This window comes from Manis javanica, chromosome 14 (genome assembly GCF_040802235.1).
Source record: "Manis javanica isolate MJ-LG chromosome 14, MJ_LKY, whole genome shotgun sequence".
Taxonomy (NCBI): domain Eukaryota; kingdom Metazoa; phylum Chordata; class Mammalia; order Pholidota; family Manidae; genus Manis; species Manis javanica.
The window spans coordinates 50121717-50142500 of NC_133169.1; the positions used below are offsets into that span (position 1 = coordinate 50121717).

General features: G+C 39.6%; 1 protein-coding gene and 1 pseudogene across 1 annotated transcript in view; both read right to left on the reverse strand.

Moving 5' to 3' along the window:
• CANX (calnexin) overlaps nucleotides 1–17955 on the reverse strand; it is a 28348-nt gene extending 10393 nt beyond the window's left edge. The window contains exons 1-7 of the mRNA XM_017666951.3: nucleotides 17783–17955; nucleotides 4074–4250; nucleotides 3739–3812; nucleotides 3190–3248; nucleotides 2600–2741; nucleotides 2085–2166; nucleotides 1386–1578 (exon numbers count right to left, since the gene is read on the reverse strand). Of these exons, the coding sequence (XP_017522440.1) occupies nucleotides 1386–1578; nucleotides 2085–2166; nucleotides 2600–2741; nucleotides 3190–3248; nucleotides 3739–3812; nucleotides 4074–4247 (724 nt within the window). The 5' untranslated portion in view covers nucleotides 4248–4250; nucleotides 17783–17955. The remainder of the gene's footprint in view (nucleotides 1–1385; nucleotides 1579–2084; nucleotides 2167–2599; nucleotides 2742–3189; nucleotides 3249–3738; nucleotides 3813–4073; nucleotides 4251–17782) is intronic.
• Nucleotides 17956–19934: 1979 nt separating this feature from the next.
• Nucleotides 19935–20542, reverse strand: LOC118969053 (large ribosomal subunit protein uL30-like; annotated as a pseudogene).
• Nucleotides 20543–20784: the final 242 nt, after the last annotated feature.

Genomic DNA, 20784 nt, shown 5'->3' on the forward strand with positions numbered 1-20784 from the left:
AACACAATTTTTAAAGTTTAATTATCTACCTATTCCTAAGCTCTGTCTACCCCCATATATAAGACAACATTTCTAATAGAAAGTGGAAGCATGGAGTAAAGACCTTGGGCACTAGAGTCAGAACATGTGCTTGGGGCCTTAAGCAAGTTAACCAACCCTCTTTTCTTTCTCTGTAAATCATAAATGCTAGTTCCTCAGGTTTTTGGAAATTAAAACAAATGACAGATACAGCAAACATCAAAAGACTTCACTTAGAAACATCAAAAAATCAAAGATACATTACAAATTGCAGTATCTGTCTGACACAAATGGTTACACACCAGTCAAGGCAGTAAGTTTACTGTAACTGCCCCCAGTAGAAAAAGCTCATTTTCTCATTTTTTTGAGTTGATATCACCACCACCCATGTTACCAAAATTTCAAATTACACAAACCTTTTACTTATTAAACCACATGTCTACTTATGGTTGTACTTTTGGAGTACAATGAAGAATGAAAACCCAATTTTAAATCCCAGAAGGCTCTTGAGTGTGACTTGTGCATACCTAAATGTCTAACAGGCAACTGACTAGGTCACAGCACAGACTACCACAGACCGATGGAGTACTGTGCCACTGTCATCAGTTCACAAAGATCAGCAACCTACAATGATATGGACTCTCACAGGAGGAGCCTCACACTTTTATCAAGTTAAGAGAGCAAGTGAAATAAAGTATATTCAGCTTTCAATAAAAAATTACATGTGTGCTTATACACATACTCTTCATGTTTATTCAGATATGACCAAATACATAACATGATGTTATTTCAGATCATTTTAAATGTTTCCTTTTGCTTATTTCTATCTTTTGAATTATACTGAATATATATTACTTTCATTATCAAGAAAAAAGGTTATTGTATTCTTCAGGAAAAGAGGCATGTCTATATAGGATCTTAAATGAGCAGGAAAAGCTTCACCAAAATAAAATATCCATTCCAACATCCAAATGAGTAAACTCAATTGTCTAGGTTATTTGGGCTTCCAAAGAGCCCAGCTGAAAGCTAATCTGGAAAAAAAGAATTGCACATATATTTCTATTGTATTCCTATTAGCTAACATTTTATCAACAAAAAAATAAGCAAAGGATGGAAGTGAGGGGGATGAGCAAAGTGGCTCTCTGAGGGACATTAAAGCTTATTGGAATTGTCTCAAATTCTAGCTCTCATTCAACATATGAAAGAGAAGCTTCTTTTAGTGTGGAGAACTTAAGATCATTTCAGCAGTAAGATATTAAGTAAAAAAAAGACTTTTATTTGTAGGCTTGGGTCTTTTCCAGATGTGCAATCTTTTAATTATATGGCAAATGCGTAGTGCCATGACACCCCAAATAGCTTTTTCTTACTTAACGTATAAAGATGTGTTTTCTTATCAGTAAAGTAGGTCTTCAGATCTGCATCTGGCCTCTTGGCGTGCTTTTCTTCATATACACCCGTTTTGGGGTTTTTGTGGCGGAAGATGAAGTGCAATTTATAGTCCTCTCCACATTTATCTGGGCCAAACATAATTGTATAAGGGGTCTTGTCGTGGAACTGATCCTTCAGAAACAAAATGGATTATTTTAAGTAACTTGATAACAGTGATCGAAAGCAACCTTTCAAAGCACGATGATATACTTCCTCTTATAAAATCCGAAGTATATTAGTGCCACCTTAAAGGAAAAGCTGATTCATTTATGAGGTTTGCTTAGGTATACCTGGGAAGAAATTACCAGGGAACTTTACATGAGAATATTTGAAAGAGCTTTAAAAAAAGAAGTAAAGGCATACATCTAGATAGTTACTGCTTCTTTCATAAAAGAAGTTTTTGCTAAAATAAAAAGTACACAAAACAGAAACCAGGGATAAGATAGAATGGCTTTGAAGTTCACATTTCAAATAAAAAACATATAAAGTATCAAAGTCAACACTCTCAATCCTCCAAAATATTTAAACAGCAAAAGAGGAGGCCTTTGTTTTCAGGTTTCATAAATTTTCTTTTCTTTTCTCTAAGATTTTTAAAAGGTAACTGTGGGTGGCCATATAAATAAATACGAAGTACCTACCAGGTTGAGTTCTGGGGTTTTGGAAAGCAGTTTCACATAGGCACCACCACATTCTATACCATTTTGGAAATTAACCTCATACCTAATTTCAGAGAGAAAAGCAAAAAGCCATACGGCATTTTGAAAGATCAAATTTCTTAACATATTCTCTTTTCCCCCATCTCAGTCACATTTCATCACAGGTTGTATGTTTATCTTTAAGGAAGTCCTTCTATTGCTTTTGAATGGCTACCCAATCCCCCCAAAATTAGTAAAACAGTAAATCCTTAACTCAGATTCCCAGTAAACACTTTTTGCAAAGTCCAGAAGTTCATTTGCTAGGAGAAAACAAAGCTAATTTTTTAAAAATAATTTATTGGGGAGGAAAAAAATGTTAAAACTACAGGAGGCTTAACTACACTCCAAATCCCTATTGTAACATACAATTATTCTTATAATTTTTTTTTACATAGAGTAAAAGTTTTTCTGATATCACCCTTCCTAAAAAGCTTCCACCAAACAAGTGTTTCACTCACTGAACAATGAGAGGCTTGGTATCGAACAGGAAGGGCTTGTTCAGCTTAGCAGAGACGGCATGATGCTTGGCCCGAGACATCAATACAAGTCCTTTATCACCTGGAAGCTTTGTTTCCTTCATTTCATCTACCTCCCACTTTCCTGCAAGGCAATAACAAAGTGCCACTCCTTAACTACACCTCTGAAGATCCTTACATGGAACGAACAAAACCCCGAGCTATGTAAGTCCATCATATGACAAACTTTTAACATATTCCATTTACCTATGAGAACTGGCCTATTAACATTAAACACATACATATTTACAAATACTAGAATATGGTTTTTAAAAACCTGTAACATATTCATTTTAACAATGCCTAGAAAGACTTTCCATTTCCAACATACAGCACTAGAAGTGATGAATTATCTCTCCACTTTATGGTGAAAAACATTAAATAGGTCTAACTCTATGAACACACACAAGAGAGCAAAACTTTTATGGAAAAAATTTTAAATGTATACATTCTGCTTTTCAACTAGCCTTCAGAGACACTAGGGAAATATGTCAAACCTCAGTCGGCTCTATCTAAATCAAAAGGACTCTCACCGTCATATTTAGCAATTTCATCATCAGTGTCATCTTTCTTTGCTTTGGATAAAATCCACCTGTAAATTAAGACAAACCCCACAATTAAGATTCAAATGATGTGAAAAGAAACAACGTAAATACTAATAAAATTCTTAAGATTCCCAGTAAACACTGCAAAGATCTTCTTAGCCTACTTAACCACTTTCTACTTTTACATGTTACATAGTGATAATATACTGTACTCAACTCACAAATCTGTAAGACAATACCAAACCCGTGAAATAATCCACTTTTTCTTTTTAAGACACAAAAGAAAAATTTTTCTCAATCTAAGAACAAAATACAGGGTGGAGGGAGAGAGAGAAAAGGAAGCAAGAACCAACCACATGTTCTAAAAGTATTTTCTAAACAGGCAAGTTCAAAATATTCCTTAGTGGGCCTGAACACTGTGGCTATGAAGTAGTTAAGACATTTCACTGTATCAAATACTACCCTAAAATAAAAAAATAGCTATCCAAACAGGAATCCACTCTTTCATCTTATTTTTTTCACCTAAGAAACACTTACCCTGACAGGGTTCCTCTGTCAAAGGAATCAGCAAAATACACTTCCCCTGTTGGAACTGGAGCTTTGTAGGTAACCTGTGTCAAATATAAAAATGAACTAAAAATATAAATTTTATGTAACATTCCTTTCTTAGGATTTATTCTCTTGGTTTGCTTTTCAATTATCTCAAAATTTTTATAGGTGTTCTTCGAATTCAATCCATGTAATGTATCTCTGGCAACGTGATCACTAAGTATTTTAGCAAACTGTGTCGCCTTGGAAAAGGACCCAAATTAACTTTCACCCTGCAATTATCTCAAGACGTGAAACAAGTAGATTCAAAGACCAGTTCAAACCTTTGGAGACGGAGGTGTGCTGGTATCTGGTTTTGGTTTTGAGTCTTCCACCTCTTCAATGACATCATCGAGATCATCTTCAATATCAATCACATCATCGTCGTGGCCGTCGTGAGCCTGAATGACAGCAGTTCCAAGGAGCAGTAACATGCACAGCAACCACTTCCCGTCCATGATCTATGTATAAAGAGAGTAAAGCTCGTTAAACATTTCACCTCTCTTTAAAAGTTTTGGTAAGAACACTAATCCCTTTTACTTATTAAAAGTACGGGTTTTAAATCAGAGCTGAGAGGAACTTACTGTGAATATTTCATTTTATAGATAAAGTAAACCCAGAGAGACTATAGATTTTTTTCCCCCAAAATCAGTTATTTAAAAGACTGAATTCCAAAAAAATTTCAAAAAAATTCAAACATAAACAATTGTCCTCATATACAATATCATGTTTACTACACAAATCTAAGGTGTTCAAATACAATTTCAAATTAAACTCTTGCATTTGTCAAGAACTTGACAGTGGACAAAAGCCCCTTTCACGTACTGATTAAAATACTGAGAAGAAAATGATAACAAAAGAGCTAACCAGCCTCATATTAAAGACTTAATATAAAGATACTGCTTGTGTTGTTCAAAGATCATCCATCAAGTAGAGATATGGTTTTAAATCAGTGTTTTAAAACTCAACAACAAAAATACTAAACCAAAAACAGCTTTTACCTCTTATTTTCTAAACACACATGTTCTGTGTATTGTATTAAACTGTCATGGGCAATAGTGAGTCCTCTTTCCAAGGACTACAAATCTAGAGATATAAAAAGTGAGACACACATGCACAAAATGATTTGATAGTACAGTTTCAATTCTGCAAGATGAGTTCTAGAGATAGATGCAAGTTGATGGTTGTTGCTCAACAATGTGAATGTACCTACTACTAATAGTCTGTAAACTTGATAATGGTTGAGATGGTAAACCTTACCTGTTTTTACCACAATAAAAAAGATTAAAAATAAAGGCAAAAAGATGCTCCACATTGCTAGTCATCAGAGAAATGCAAATTAAAACCACAATGAGATACCACCTCACACTAGTAAGGATCGCCACCATTCAAAAGACAAACAAATGTTGGCGAGGTTGTGGAGAAAAGGGAACCCTCCTACCCTGCTGGTGGGAATGTAAATTAGTTCAACTACTGTGGAAAGCAGTATGGAGAATCCTAAAAAAACTCAAAATTGAAATACCATTTGACCCAGGATTTCTACTCCTAGAAATTTACCCTGAGAATGCAGCAGCCCAGTTTGGAAAAGACATATGCACCCCTATGTTTATCACAGCACTATTTACAATAGCCAAGAAACGGAAGCCACATAAGTGTCCATGAGTAGATGAATGGATAAAAATGTGGTACATATACACAATGGAATATTATTCAGCCATAAGAAGAAAACAAATCCTACCATTTGCAACAACATGGATGGAGCTAGAGGGTATTATGCTCAGTGAAATAAGCCAGGCGGAGAAAGACAAGTATCAAATGATTTCACTTATCTGTGGAGTATAAGAACAAAGAAAAAACTGAAGGAACAAAACAGCAGCAGACTCACACACAGAACCCAAGAATGGACTAATAGTTAGTTACCAAAGGGAAAGGGACTAGGGAGGATAGGTGGGAAAGGAGGGATAAGGAGGGGGAAAAAAGAAAGGGGGCATTATGATTAGCATGTATAATGAGGGGGGGCACAGGGAGGGCTGTGCAACACAGAGTGACTCTATAGCATCTTACTACGCTGATGGACAGTGAGTGTAATGCGGTATGTGGCGGGGACTTGGTGATCGGGGAGTCTAGTAAACATAATGTTCCTCATGTAATTGTAGATTAATGACACCAAAAAAACAAAACAAAACAAAACAAAGAAGCACATGCACATCACCTATAAATTTTTTTAAAAAATCAATTAAATAAATAAGTAAATAAAGGCAGCAGAGCTTAATGTTTTCGGTTCCTTGTTTACAATGGAGACCTTATTTCTCAAAGTCCAAATAAACAAACTGAAGTAAGGGGCTGCTCCTTCATAAGTTTCAGTGGCCCCAATTCTCAACCATGGCTGCCAATTTTGACCAATTATGCTCCTAGAAAAATGTAAACCTACTCATTCTAATTATGAAATTAATGCCAAATTTCTTACAAACTCTGTAATGTTATATAGTGAGTAACTCAACACAGAACTAGACTACCATGTATAATGTGGTGATTTTCCTTTTATTTATGCACCTTGGGATTATGCTCATGAGATGAAAGACGTTCAAGTTCACTGAACTGCCTAAAACCTTAGGCAGTGCAGAAAGTAAGTGCTAAATAAAATCATTCATAACCTTTCCTGGGACTGGTATTGGTTTTCAGAAAAAACTCTCAATGTCAACATTCTGCTACAGTTTCTTATATACTTAAAAAATACTAGTAACCTTTCATTATTCACTGGAAAGACCTCTACTCTCTATTGGCAAAATAAGACACAATGGCATAGCAATATTTCTTTGTTTGATTTACAACTATAAGGGTTTCCCTACAACTAAATAGGCTGATTCAACACCTCCACCTAAATCAACTCTCTTCAACTTCCAAGTTCTCAGAAACACTGCTATAAATGGTGGCTGGATTCTCAGGGATGAGCTACAAAACTAAAGTGGCCCAAAACACAGCTAGAGCAATATACGGTTAGAGCTTTTTAATAGTAGTAATTAAGTAAAGTACAAAACCAAGTAGATTAATTAGGACCAAGTATTGGTGCTAGGACACTGTTGCTCAGGAAAAGCTAATCAGGGAGCTAGTCTAGTGGGCTTAACTAATTACCTTTAAAAAAGGACAGACTAATTTTTTTTAGTTTTTGATGTATTGTTATAGACTGAACTGTGTTCCCTCAACATCTGTGTGGAAGCCCTAACCCCAGTGTGACTGGATTTGGAGATAGGGCTTCAAGTACTTAAGGGTAGAAGAAGTTACAAGGGTGGAGACCTAATCTGGCGGGACAGATGTCCACATTAGAAGATGAGGAGACAACAAGAGAGCTCTGCACCCAGGAAAAGCCCATGTATGGACACAGCAAGATGGCAGCTCTCTGCAAGTCAAGGAGAAAGGCTTCACCAGAAACCAACACAACCAGCACCTTGCACTTCCGGCCTCCAGACAGAACAGAAAAGAAATTCCTGATCTTTAAGCCATCCAGCCTGTGGTACTCTGTTATGGCGGACCGAGCAGATTGACACAATTACCCTCAGGGTTAAGTGTAACACTGTAGAACAGGCCTTTTCAAACGTGAGCATGCACTGGCATCACACAGGGGCTTGTGACAGAGGACTGCTGGGCTTCGGCCGGAGTTTCTGACTCAGAAGGCCTTGGCTGGGCCCAGCCCCAGATTCTACATTTCTAACAACGTCCAGGGCATGCTGAGGCTGCTAGCTATGGAACCACTTTGAGATACACTGATTAGGCCTCATGCACAGTCCAACGGTGCTATTTCCCAGTTTATAAAGCACTTCACATACCCTGTTTCATGTAAACCTCTCATGAGGTGTTACTTTCATTTTATTTTACCCATTAGGAACTAAGACTCAGCAAAATTAATATCACCTACTAATTATCACAATAAAAATACTCTACTTTTGTTCCACTAGATAAAATGTTACTGTGTAACTGTACAGGGAAGGTGTGTACCAGAGGCAGAGGACAGAAGAGCACTGAAGAGAGTGGTCTGGAATAGGGTGCTCACGTAGGCTCTAATGAGGAAGGTAAGGGAACCATGTGAGGGAGGCAGAAGGGCCCCACTGGGAGCAAAACAGTTTTCAGGCACCAGAAATCTACTAGCCCTGTCAGGACCAACACAAAAGTCTATTCTCTCCCACCATTTCCCCCAGACCCTGAGTTGCAGACCCTGGTTTTTCAGTAAGAGATCTGCACTGATCAGTAACACCTTATCCAGAGGGTTTGAAAGCTGGAACCAATACTGCCCAACAACACAAAATCAGTTCTCACAGCTGTGCACTTCTGAGGCTTGGCCACTGCTACCTGCATGTATGCAGCTTTAACTGTCATTTGCCAAATGCCGCAGTCACTGGATGGGTCTGTTCTAGTTCCTAGACCACTGTTAATGCAGCTTAAATGTTCAAAGTTTTGTTAAGAAACTGTCCACGCTTACAATTAAAAACATATTTTGAGGTGATCTTAATTCTCTGTTTCTTTAATGAAAATCCAACATCACCAAAAACAAAATTGCCCATCTTATTTCAGTTCCCCTATCCACACTCCTTATATCCAATGGAATCCAAAAGGTGGCACTGATTGCATGGGTATATAAAAAGGATGCTGCACTATTAGACTTGCTAGAAGAAAATATAAAAGAAAATTTAGGTGATCTTGAATTTGACAAGGAGTTTTTACATACAACATTCAAAGCAAGACACATGAAAGAAGAAATTGGCAAGCTGGACTTCATTAAAATTAAAACTTCAAATCTGTGAAAGACTTAAAAGAGAACTAAAAACTAGACTAGAAGAAAATATTTGCAAAACACCTATCTGACAACAGACTGGTTTCCAAAATATATAAAGAATTCAAACTCAACAATAAGAAAACAAACCACCCTATTTAAAAATTGGGCAAATACCTGAACAGGTGTCTCACCAAAGATAATCAGATGGCAAACAAGCATATGAAAAGATGTTCAGCATCATTTGTCTGAGATACCACCATACACATATAAAGTTTAGCACAGCTAAGATCCAAAACACTCACAAGGATGTAGACAAGAGGAAGTCTCATTCATTGCTGGTAAAAATGCAATAGTACAGCACTCTGGAAGATTGGTAATTTCTTACAGAGCTATGTGAGGCCTTATATTTGGCAATTATGCTCAGAGGTACTTACCCAACTGATCTGAAAACTGACACATGTACAAAAACCTGCAAGTGAATGCTTATAGCAGCTTTATCCCTACCCTCATCACCCAAAACTTGAAGAAACCAAAATGTCCTTCAACAGGTGAATGAATAAACTGTGAGAGACCCACACAGTGGAATATTGTTCAGCAATTAAAAGAAAAGAGCTATCAAAACCACAAAAACTTGGATGAGCCAGTCTGAGGAGGCAACATGCTATATAATTACAGTTATACGACATTCTGAAAAAGGCAGAACTGTAGATACAGTAAAAAGATCTGTGGCTTCCAGGTTTGGGGGAGAAGGTCAGGTTAGCACAGCAGATTTTTAAGGCAGTGAAACTATTCTGTATGATGCTGTAATTACAGATCTATGACTCTATGCATTTGTCAAAACCCATACAACTTTATGGCACAACCCATACATATGATGCTGTAATTACAGATCTATGACTCTATGCATTTGTCAAAACCCATACAACTTTATGGCACAAAGAATGAATCTTTATATACGACATTTGTAAAACATCATTTAGGAGGTCGAGCAATCCAAGGATAGCATGCAGGATGTGCCAACACAATCTAACTTACTACAAATATATGAAACCGCCTCACTTTTAGTAAGGGTTGGAGGGAACATATGCTGACTTAAGTAAAGCCGGAAATGTGTGGCCAAAGATGGGACAGTATGAACAACAAAATAAGTGGTATTGGATTACACCCCACAGTGTAAAATGAATGCCCATGAATTGACACTGATCCAAATATATGACTGAGTAAATAAACAAATTAGGGAGAGACAAATTTCCCAGATAGGAATATTCCATGTAATCTATGTAGATACTCTTCCTTCAAGGAGGTGGAGCATAATTCCCCACTCCACTGTGTGTGTGGACTGCAGAGTGACGTCCTTCCAATGAGCGCAGTATGGGAAGGGGAACAGCAGAACTTTACACTGGAGAAGCCTGGCAAACAAGACCTCAGCCAGGGGACAAGGTCAATACTAACAGTGACAGGTCATGTTGATAGCCTGTACCCTTGACACAATGTGATGAAAACAGTACTTTAATCTGTGGTCTTCCTCCCCAAAACGTGTAGCTTCAGTCTAATCATGAGAAAAACATCCAACAAATCCCAACAGAGCAACACTCTACAAAGCAAGCTGATTGACAGTCCTCAAAAATGGCAAGGTCATCAAGAAAAAATAAGTCCAAAACACTGTCACAGCCAAGAGGAGCCTAAGGAGACACAATGACAACAGAGTAATGGCATCTGGGAGCAGAAAGAGGATAGCAGGCAAAAACATAGGCAGTCTAATATGGACTTTAGGTAGTATTTATGTATTACATCGGTTCATTAAATTGCAATAAATATACCACATGTTAACAGCAGGGGAAACTGGATGTAGTGTATACTGGAATCCTCTGTACTATCTTCATAATTTTTCTGTAAATCTAAAACTTTTCTAAAAATTAGTTTATTAAAAAAGACAAGGATGCTTCACTATCAAGCCTCGAATTGTTGCTATACCAGGCCTTCCAAAAAAAATTCTTGGGCTGAAATATACTATAGCAACCTTTCTGAGAAGAAAGGTCCAGAAATTGACTTGCCCCAAATCAGTTATTGGCAGAATCAGGATCAGAAGCCAAGGCTCCTGCCCCCTAATACAGTGCCCCATACTTGGTAATTCTATACTGCTTCTGCCTTAAAGACAGAGAATGACTTTTAACACTTTAATGTCTAGGAGTATTTCTGAAGCCTTTCTCTCTTTTAAATTTCAAGTCTTCAGTTGTCTTTACATTTACTGAATCTTGAGCAGAGGACATACTTCTCTGTTGTCACCCACTGTTTCTAAGATTACCAATGGGAAATAAATAACAAGCAGCTCAACAACAAAGCAATAATGCTTTCAAAAAACGAACAGCATACTTCCCTACTTCCAACCTCCCCAGAGGCAGAGCAAGCGGTTCCTATACTTGGCATGCGCAGGAATAAAAGTGAATGAAGATAGTACCTTTAATCTATCATTTTCCTGTAGTAAAGTAACATCTACCATATGTCCTGAAACTCTATTTTCACAGTTTGTACTGAGATCTCTCAGCTCCTGTAGGGCAAGGAGCAGCTCCTGAATGCCATCACAGCAGTCTCCCCCATGCTTTTACTTTTTGCCTAAAAGCCACCATTTTCTTAGAGCACCCTGTTTTCCATTTTTCTTTTAGGAATCATTTTCTTTCCCTCTTTCCTAATTTTTATCACTCCAAGACTGTTACCTTAAACCCTGCAGCACAGCCCCTTTGAGCTAGGATAAAAATGCTGGTGGATGTTTTTAAGGAGGCTGCTCAGTGCCACAACAGCAGTCTCACAGTGGGTCCATTTAAATTCCTGTCCTGGTCAAATTACAAATTACTGCAGGCATGGACCTCCAGGAGAGCCAGCAATTAAAAATCCTATAACCCGTTCAAATTCAAATTTTTAATCCATCACACATTTCTGAGTCTTCCTTTATAATTCTGTACTTTAGAGAACCAAGTTTCACCATAAATGTGAAATCTTTTAACATCTGTATGTCAAGACAGTGGACAACTTTTCTCAAAAATACCCTTAAATTACATGCACTATCTGTTTTGTGTGGCTTTGTCTCATAACCCTTAATGCAAGCAAAGACTAAAAAAGCTCAATAAAGCTATACTAAAGGGGGCCAACATATGATCCAAGTCCTGATTTCTGTTGATCTAGAATGTGGTCTAAAAATAAAACTTAGAATATCTAGTTCTAGAGAAAGGGGCAGACTGCAAATCCTCATCAATAAATCTCTCAATTGGACTTTTGATAAAAGCACACTGTGGCAGAGTTCAAGTCTGTTTTCTGTTAGTCTGAAGCTTGGCCAGTGGGAATTCTGTGTTACAAAGGGGTTAAAGCAGAAAATGCATCTGATGCCCACCAGAGAACCTGGCACATGTTAGACACTAAAGGAGTATTTGCTGATTGCATTCAATTTCACAAGTGCCAACTAGATAACAAGCGTTACAAATAAAAAACTGGTCTCTGACCTTCAGGAACTCAACCTATACACAGGGTGCCTGGAGACAGAAATTTTTTTTTTAATAAGGTGACCTTAATAACATTGTGTATATTTGCCCAGGTTTTCAGAGTTAATGACTATACTGCAGTGTTAGTTCCACAAATCAGGTTTTTTGCATTTTTTGGTTATTATCAAAATAAACTCATATATGCTAGTGTTTTCTTTCTACAAAAAAAGTACTAAAAAAGTAAAAATTTCAAAAACGAATTACTGATGTGATAAAATTGCATAGAACTACACACACACACACAAATGGATGTAAAACCTGGTGAAATCTGAGTAAGGTCGATAGATAGTACCAATGCCAATTTCCTGGATTTGACAGTGTACTACAGTTATGTAAGATGCCACAATTGGAAGAAGCTCCATGATGGGTACCAGGACCTACCTCTCCACACTGTTTCTGCAACTTCTTGCAGAGTCTATAATTATTTCAAAATTATATTTTTTAAATGTATTACTAGATCAATGAAGATGGTTCTTTAGACTTGATCAAAGTTGTCTAGAAACCAGCCTTTTAAACTGACCTGGTTCTCTGAAACACAAAATTATAAAGGAAGACTCAGAAATGTGTGATGGATTAGAAATTTGAACTTGATGAGGAAGTCTTTCTCCCTTCCAGTTAGTGTTTTGTTTTTAGTAATCCAATTTAATTATCTGCCCATATACAGGTCAGAGAAGCTCCACCCTCTGGATCACATGGACAAACGTACACAAAGCTAAGTAAACAAGAGCCAAACACATGCACACTTTGAATATATATTCAGAATATAAATTATTTCTGGCTTGCTTTAGTTTCCTAAGGACAGAGCAGAAGCCCAACTCTCAAAAATCTCAGGGTTAGGATTCTTCAAAAACACCTAATCCACCCACTTTTAATATTTCAATCCAACTTTGCAACTCTGAAAAGCATGAATTTATCTTGAACACTAGAGATGGACATTTCTTATTTTAAAGATGATGATTCAGAAAATTAACTCCTTATTCACAAGGCAGTAGTGCATGTGGTGATATAACCTGTCAATTCAGAGACACCTGGGTTCCAGACTCTCCAGTTCTGCTTTGTGGCCTTGATCAGCCTCCTGAGCTTCTAGGAGTCTTCTTTCCCTATTTTCAGGTGTGGATAAAAGTACTACTGACTCAAAGGCTTGCTGTGAAAATGTAAAAAGATAATACAAAGTCTATCAGAGTCCAGCACCTCATAGTATGAGCAATGGTTTGTTTTCTGATACAGATTAGTACAACCACGATGAACACATTTTCAATATTCATACTAAACCAAATGGCCTAATATGCCTGCCTACTCCTCCAACATATTTTAGCAGAGCTAAATGATTTTACCTAACAAGAAAAACTTTCCTCCAGCTATATTTTCTTCTTTAAATCTTCCTTGCAATGGTATATATAAAGTTTTAGCATTTGGATATGGAAATGTCCATGTTTACCTGTGATTTTTTTCCCCCTGCTCTTTTACCAATTACTTTTCTATATGAATTCTAAATTTAATTTATTTTGGTTAATGATGGTTCTCTTCTCAGCACACATTCCAAAATACAGTCCAAATTATTTTACTATATGCATTCAATAACATACATGACCCTTCAATTGAACACAAAATTTTGTATTTACCAGAAACAAGACATAATAAATGTCACCTGTCAAAAGCAAAGACTTTACTGTAATGGGGTGTATGGAGGGGACTTGGTGAAGGGGGGAGCCTAGTAAACATAATGTTCTTCATGTAATTGTAGATTAATGATAACAACAACAAAAAAAAAGGGCAAAGACTTTGTCCCCAATAAGGGCCCATTCAGAAAAAAATCTTTTAAAGAAGCTCAAATTGTTTCTAAATTCATTAAATTAAAATGTTTACATCTTATCTTTTCCAGTTAAGTCAATTTTTGTACCTATTTTCAGATAAGTTATTGGTCTAAGGTTTTCTTTCCTATTTTTTGGAAGCATTTGTAAAGGATTAATATTATTTTTCCTTAAGTATTTCATAGAATTCATGTGCAAAGGCATTGGTTATAGGCTTTTCTTTGTGGGACTTTGTCTCTTCAAAGTTGGGAAACTTCAACTAATTCCTTTGATCCATGAGAAATTAGAAAGAGGAACAGAAGAAATCTCAGGGAAAGGATTATTTGTCTCAAACCAAATTGAGAATGTTCTTTTCTATTACATGTTTCTATCATGAAAGGGTGTTGCATTTTGTCAAATGCTTTTCTGGGTCTACTGAGATGATCATATGATTTCTGTCCTTTTTAACATGGTTATGTCAGATTCATTATTGTATGTTGAACCAACCTTGCATTCCTGGGATAAATCCTTGTTGGTCAAGGCATGGGATGCTTTTTATATTTTGCTACATTCTGTCTGCTTGCATTTTGAGGATTTCTGCATCTACTTTCACAAAAGATATTGATCTATAGTTTCCTTTTCTTATGAAGTCTTTGGTTGTAGTATCAGAGTTACACAGAGTTACAATATTGGTTACACAGAGTGAGTTGAAGTATTCTCCCCTTTTGTTTTTTGGAAGAACTTGTGAAACACTAAGGTTAATTCTTCACTAAGAATTTGGTAGAATTCACCAGTGAACCATTGGTTTCTGGGCTTTTCTTTGTGGGACTTTGTTGAAAGTAGGGCATTTCAACTCCAATTCCTTTAGTCTGTGAAAAATCATAAAGAGGAACAGGAAAAACAATCTAGCTAATGTTCTCGGTGTTAAAAATAAATACATTGCAGTCTTTCTTTCATGTGGGTTATCCATTCATCTATTAATATACCCTTTTTAAATTTACATGTTATGGGGTTTAGATACTTTAGGTTATCTAATTTAATCCTCACAAAAACCCCTGGAGGTTCTATCATGCCCACCTGACACGAGAAGAAACTAAAGCAAAGAGAAGTTACATAAAAGTCCAAGTCACAGTGAGACACATGGTAGTACTGATGAAAACCAAGACAGAAATCACTATCATTCACTAGCTACTGAGTAACTTGGCATACTGGGTGAATTACTAACTGGGGGCCTCAGTTTCTTCATCTCTAAAATGAGAACACTAGTACATCTCAGGGTCATTGTATAAACAAAATGCATGCGAAGAGCTTGAGACAGTGCTTGGCTTACAGTGTCTGCCGGACATCAGCTGTAATTTGTATTATTACTAGGTGTTATCCAGTAATGCCACTGAAGTCTGAAAGTTCTAAAACTCTTGGAGTTTTAAGTCAAATAAGAAATTTTAAGTCTTAATTTGGAAAGGAACCAGTTAAAAGGAATTTGATTCCAGTCACAGATAAACATTTTACTACTACTACTTTTTGAATCTTCTGATTTAACTACACCTTGCAGCTAGTCAAAAAAAAAGGTTAAAGAAAGTACATAAAATTCAAAATGGTCTCTATTGTAAAAGCTCATCCATTTAAAAATAGATCTATACTGCCTTGTTCAGTTTTGAATTTCGTTTTTCATTGACAGAATCAATTTTTCCACAGCACTTTTTTTTTCAGTAAACTAAGATGAGAGTACTCAAAACATACTGCTGAAGATTCTCTAAATTCTTTAAAAACAATTCTCCAAATAATTTTCATAGCTCGAAGTTAAGCTTACTTCAAAAGTACATCTGTTGCAGTTAACAAAGCATTCAAACTAGCCCTTCCCTGACAAAGTTGTTCAGTGAGCTACACAGGTTATGACTATGTTCTGGCAGTTTTATTATCCTAGTTATGTGCTTCCAATTCTTCTATTTGCACAGTTCTCTTTACACATTCAAAGTAGTTTCATGGTCAGCATCGTACCTGTCCCTCCCAGTAGTCCCTTGACGATAAGTTTTTCAGGAGACTTCTCACCCCATGTTAAAGATGTGGAAACCAAAGTGGTTCATAAACCAGTTACCATGCTGGGCCTGAAATTCAAGTCTCCTGTGCCTGAATTTATGCTTACCAACTGCCACTTTGTCCCCTTAGGCTATCTTGCAGGGCAAGGTGAACTCTGTCACTAAAAGGATGCAACAGTGTGCTTGCCAAAACAGCAGCAACGACTTCTGTCAAAGCGTTTACCCGCGGTGCTCCCTGGAAGATAGTGTGTACTAGATGAACTGCTGAGATCAGATAGCAAGGTGGGGAGGGGACACTGACACCCTTTTCAGATAGGTCAGGTCAGAAAAGATGTTTGTCTTGCGATACATTCGCACCAATACATAGTTCACTCTAGCCGTCTCCTGATCCAGTTACCCAGCCTGTTTGCTTGTGCACTCTCACTGGTGCAAAGGAGAACTCCCACAGAATTCTACCTCTGCTCTAAGTCAGCTGCTGAGTCTAATTACAGCAAAAGTACAACATGGCAGTGATTCTATTCATGACCTACAAACTGCTGGGGGAAAACTGAGGTATATAATGATTTTAAAGATTAATACATTTCTTCCCTTTAAAAAAAGAAAAACTCTACTTTCTTAAAAAAGTAAGCAAAAGGTCCCAATTCCTAAAGCAGAGGTAGAGAGACTCAACTGTGCCTCACCTCTGTCCTCCCAAGCTTTTAATGTTCAGCTCAGTTTAACTTCCCTAAACCAGCATTCACTTGTACCAGGCCCAGCAGTTAATCAATCCACCAGGTCCAGCTTCTTCCATCTTTTAGTGACTCCCAAGTCTTGGAACCCAGAACTCAACCAACTCAAAAACTAGGATATCAATGTAGAGCACGAACATTCAGACTACAGTTTACAACAGTCATTATTTATCAAGCAGCTAATATGTGGCAGGCTTCCCTGTCCTATTTGAAACACGTCTTAAAAAATTAATTCTAAAAACAACTCCACCAGGTATTATTATATCCATTACCTGGGGAGAACCAGGGCCCAAAGGGTAAGTAAGTAAATTGGCCAAGCTCACCTAACAAAATGGCCAATGAAGGACTTAAACCAGGGCCTTAACCACTACACCAAAACTGCCCAACCCTCGGCTATAATCCCAAAGTAATCATAAAATTAATGGCATGACCTTGGGCCAGTCACTTCCTAGCTCTGGGCCTCAGTTTTCTCCACTATAAAACAACCTACTCACACTGAGCTTTTGGGTCCTTTCCTGATTTTAACGTCCAGTGAATTTCCAACCGGATTACATATATTACACCCCCAAATATATGTAAATGTTAAGACTTGAGTTTTTCAACCACTGCGTGTTCTAGCACATTCTCCATACTCTTCAGGGTGCTCGAGTCCAGTCTGCGCCTTGCGGTTTAATTTTTAAATATTGAACCTGTAACATTAATCCTAAATATCCTCTCGGTTCGGTGTCACCTTTCTCCACGGGTATGGGTACCCACTAGGCCCGACTCCATGCCAGACCTTTACACCCGGTTACTCCAGCCCACCTCGCGGCGTCCAAGGCGGCCAGCGGAGGCCTAAGAAAGCCCTAGAAGCTAAGGCGTTGGAAGAAGTTGGTTTTCCCAGGTCATGGAAGGCTCTAGGGCACCTGCCACGCCTCCCGGGCTCGGCGGTACGGCCTGGGCCTGGCTACCCGACCGATGCGGCCCAGGTTCACACGCCTCGCCCCTCACGGCCGGCACGTCCGCCGGGGCCCGGGCCCTCGAAACCCACCCCGACTCTTCCGCCTAGCCACGCCCGTCCCCTCGGCAGCGACGGCGCGCACCCAGGACCCCCACGGTCCTTACAGGCCCGAGGTCACGCGCGGGCCTCCTTCCTCACCTCGAGCCTCCGGGGGACCGCCGGCGGCGCCCGCGCCTCCTCCCGCCAGCACACCCGGCCCTGCACTGCAGTGGAGACAGCGGCTGAGGAGGCCCGACCGTCACGTGCTGCAAAACCTAGAGGCCTCGGCTACAGCTACAGCCGCGCGAGCAAGCCCACCGCACGAAGCCCGGCCCCGCGCCCGCCCCTCGCTCCTGAGAAGCTGCAGCCTGGACCAAGTCCCGCCCCCACGAGCAAGCTCCTGGATGCGGTTGGTCGGTGCTGCCATCTCTCTATGCACCTTCCCATACGCCCCCTAGGACTATTCTTCGTGGAGTATAGCGATTGGCCGGGAGTGGGACAGGAAGTGGTTGTTGGTTGGGCGCGAGGCAAGGAGGCGGGCCGCAGAGGAATCGGGAACAGCGGGCGCGCGCCCCCTGGGGTGAGGCCGGCCTGGCAGGCGTTCCCGCGCCGCGTTTCGCTGGTGCCTTAGTGGGCCGGCTGCCCGGCGCTGCATCCCCACCTCTGCGGGTCCGAGCCCTTGGGTACCTGGACCAGGCCTCGGGACGCGTGTCCCGTTCCCTTCGCTGAGGGGGCAAATGGCAGTGGGCAGAAGGGGTGGGAGGTCCGATGTCCATCGGGAAGTGTCATTTCCTCAAGGCAGCGAGTGCGGGCCCGACGGAACCCGACGCGGGCGCCCTGGACCCGGCCTGGAGTCAGCCGCTCCGTGCTGTGTAAGCAGGCGCCGCGGTTCCCGCAGAGTCATCGCTCTGGGCCCAGCAGCCTGCGGCCGCCTCGTTACTCAACATATAAGAGTCCAGAATATTATAATCCAAGGTTATTTCAACTTGAAGTTTGTGATGTTCTCTGAGGTAAAATTAAAAGGGCACAGAGACACACTGACGACAGGAATGAAAAGGATGGTGCAATGGAAAGATGTCAAACATGAGAGTTTCTGTAATCCACTTTTAGCGCATCTTCAGTTTCCAGTATGCTGAGAATCTCAGAAAATGGAAGGGGTCTGTTTTTTTCCAGACCTTTATAGTCCTGGTTTCTGTCTAGAATCAGTAGGTGTTACCACCTGTGCTAGGAGCCATCTTTACTCCCTCCTGCCACCTAGACGGGGAAGAGGAGTCGGAGTGTGGTGCTTGCATGAGTTTAGTGCTCTTCAACTCAGCACCCAATTTTGTGTAAGAGAATTTTGCTTTCCTGTTTACCTTGGGAAGTGTATATTCAAGGCAGAATAATATGCTGGATGCCATATGTTCCAAACAATGAGCTTCAAATGCAATTACAGGAACTGCGTGTGTGAGCAAAAGAGCTACTCCAGCAAAGCTAACTGTTGAAAGATGGTGGTACTAAAGAGGATGCAATGGGGTTTTGAGTTGGGAAGATTTTCATCTGGAATGGACAGGGAAAGAGGTGAGACTTGAGAGAACCTGGTAGGATATGCAGGATTTCTATAGGTGGAGAGTTGGAGGAGGTCTTCAGATGAGGGACCAGCATATGTGAAGACAGGAAAATGGGTATTGTGTTTGGGGATGCCAGGTACAAGAAAATTTTGGCTGGAGAAAGCGATGGGAAGTTAGCTGCAGGGCTGAGTTGGGAGCAGGCCTTGAAGGGCTAGCCAAGGTGTTTGTAGGGAGATAGTTTAGATTTAGGTTTGAGTCATGACTTACATGTTTAGGATGCATTATTTTAATACTATTCCAGGGAAGTCTGAAAGAGAGAGACAAAGTATGAAATCCATGAGGAAACCACTTCTTGAAATTGATTAAAGGGCAGGATTAAGGAATGGCAGGATGTACAGAAACAAAAGCATTAAATGTTGATGCTGGAGAATGGTCCAGCGGACTCAGGAGACTAGGGAGAGAGACGAACCAAAGCCAACACAGAGTGTGAGTCAGGGTGACTGGAGGTGAAGTGTAGAGCTCCCCACAAAAAGGGAATTTAAGCTTGGCTGATCCTGGGGATCCTCAGTCTGGGCCCAAGACAGAGCAGGACTGGGGATCCTGCTAAGGATCCTGTTAGAGATTTTTCAGCTAAACCATAATGTCCTTCAAAGGAAGAACTTGAGAACAAACCCCTAAGAATGACATTTTATTTTTTGCAGTTTGAAAGAAGCCACTGTTTATTAACTCACCAGATTACAGAAATGATCACGGTAGACCTCTCAGTTCATCCTTCTAATATGTCTGTCCACTGGGTCTTCCCTGTTGCCAGCATCTCCATCTTCGACAAAACAGTGGTCTTTTTTTTCATTTCACCTCGTGATAATAATTTGAAGGGCCACAGGAAGCTGCTTCTTTGAGATGTTTTCTGACACTGTAGATCTCAAGAATCAGATCCTCTATGCAAATGACACCATGTTTAACAAGAGATGGAACAATGGAAATTTATCTGTCAGGGGAATTTGCATGTTTATTTTGCCATAACTACTCTTGTAGAGCCACTCATTTGCTGACTTTAGGTTGGGATATGCGCACACAGTACATGGTTCCACAGTCCTCAGCCCATCAGCCGAAGCTTTGTTGAGCTTAACACAGATGCCACTGAAGATCTGGTGAAGACAAGAAGTTGCAACACCTTTCAGATCCTTGCCTCACACCATTGATACCTGCGATCCTGGTGAGAATGCCCATTTGGGCCCCACAGGTACAGAGAAGTTTTCCCTTGTTCTTATCATTCTCTGTCCATCTGCCTATATTTCTTTTGATGGTTCCTAGCTTTTTTGTAGATAAACTTCCTCCTTGCCTTTAGAAGCATCTTTTAGGCAAACTTTTTTTTCCCTCAGGTGCTTGATTGTCCGCTCCGGGAAATTCCTCTACTTTTTCCTAAAGGTTTGCCTTTTTCTTCTCTTCTACACCCTCTATGGTTCCAGCCAGAAAAGGGGGAGAGATTGTTTCCTGATAACTCAAAAGGCACTTTGAGGTATTAAAAAGTATTTCACTCAAAGAAAGAATCATCTTATGGTTCTTACATGTAGAAGGTATGGGAGATTTGGTTGAATGTATTCTGACCTT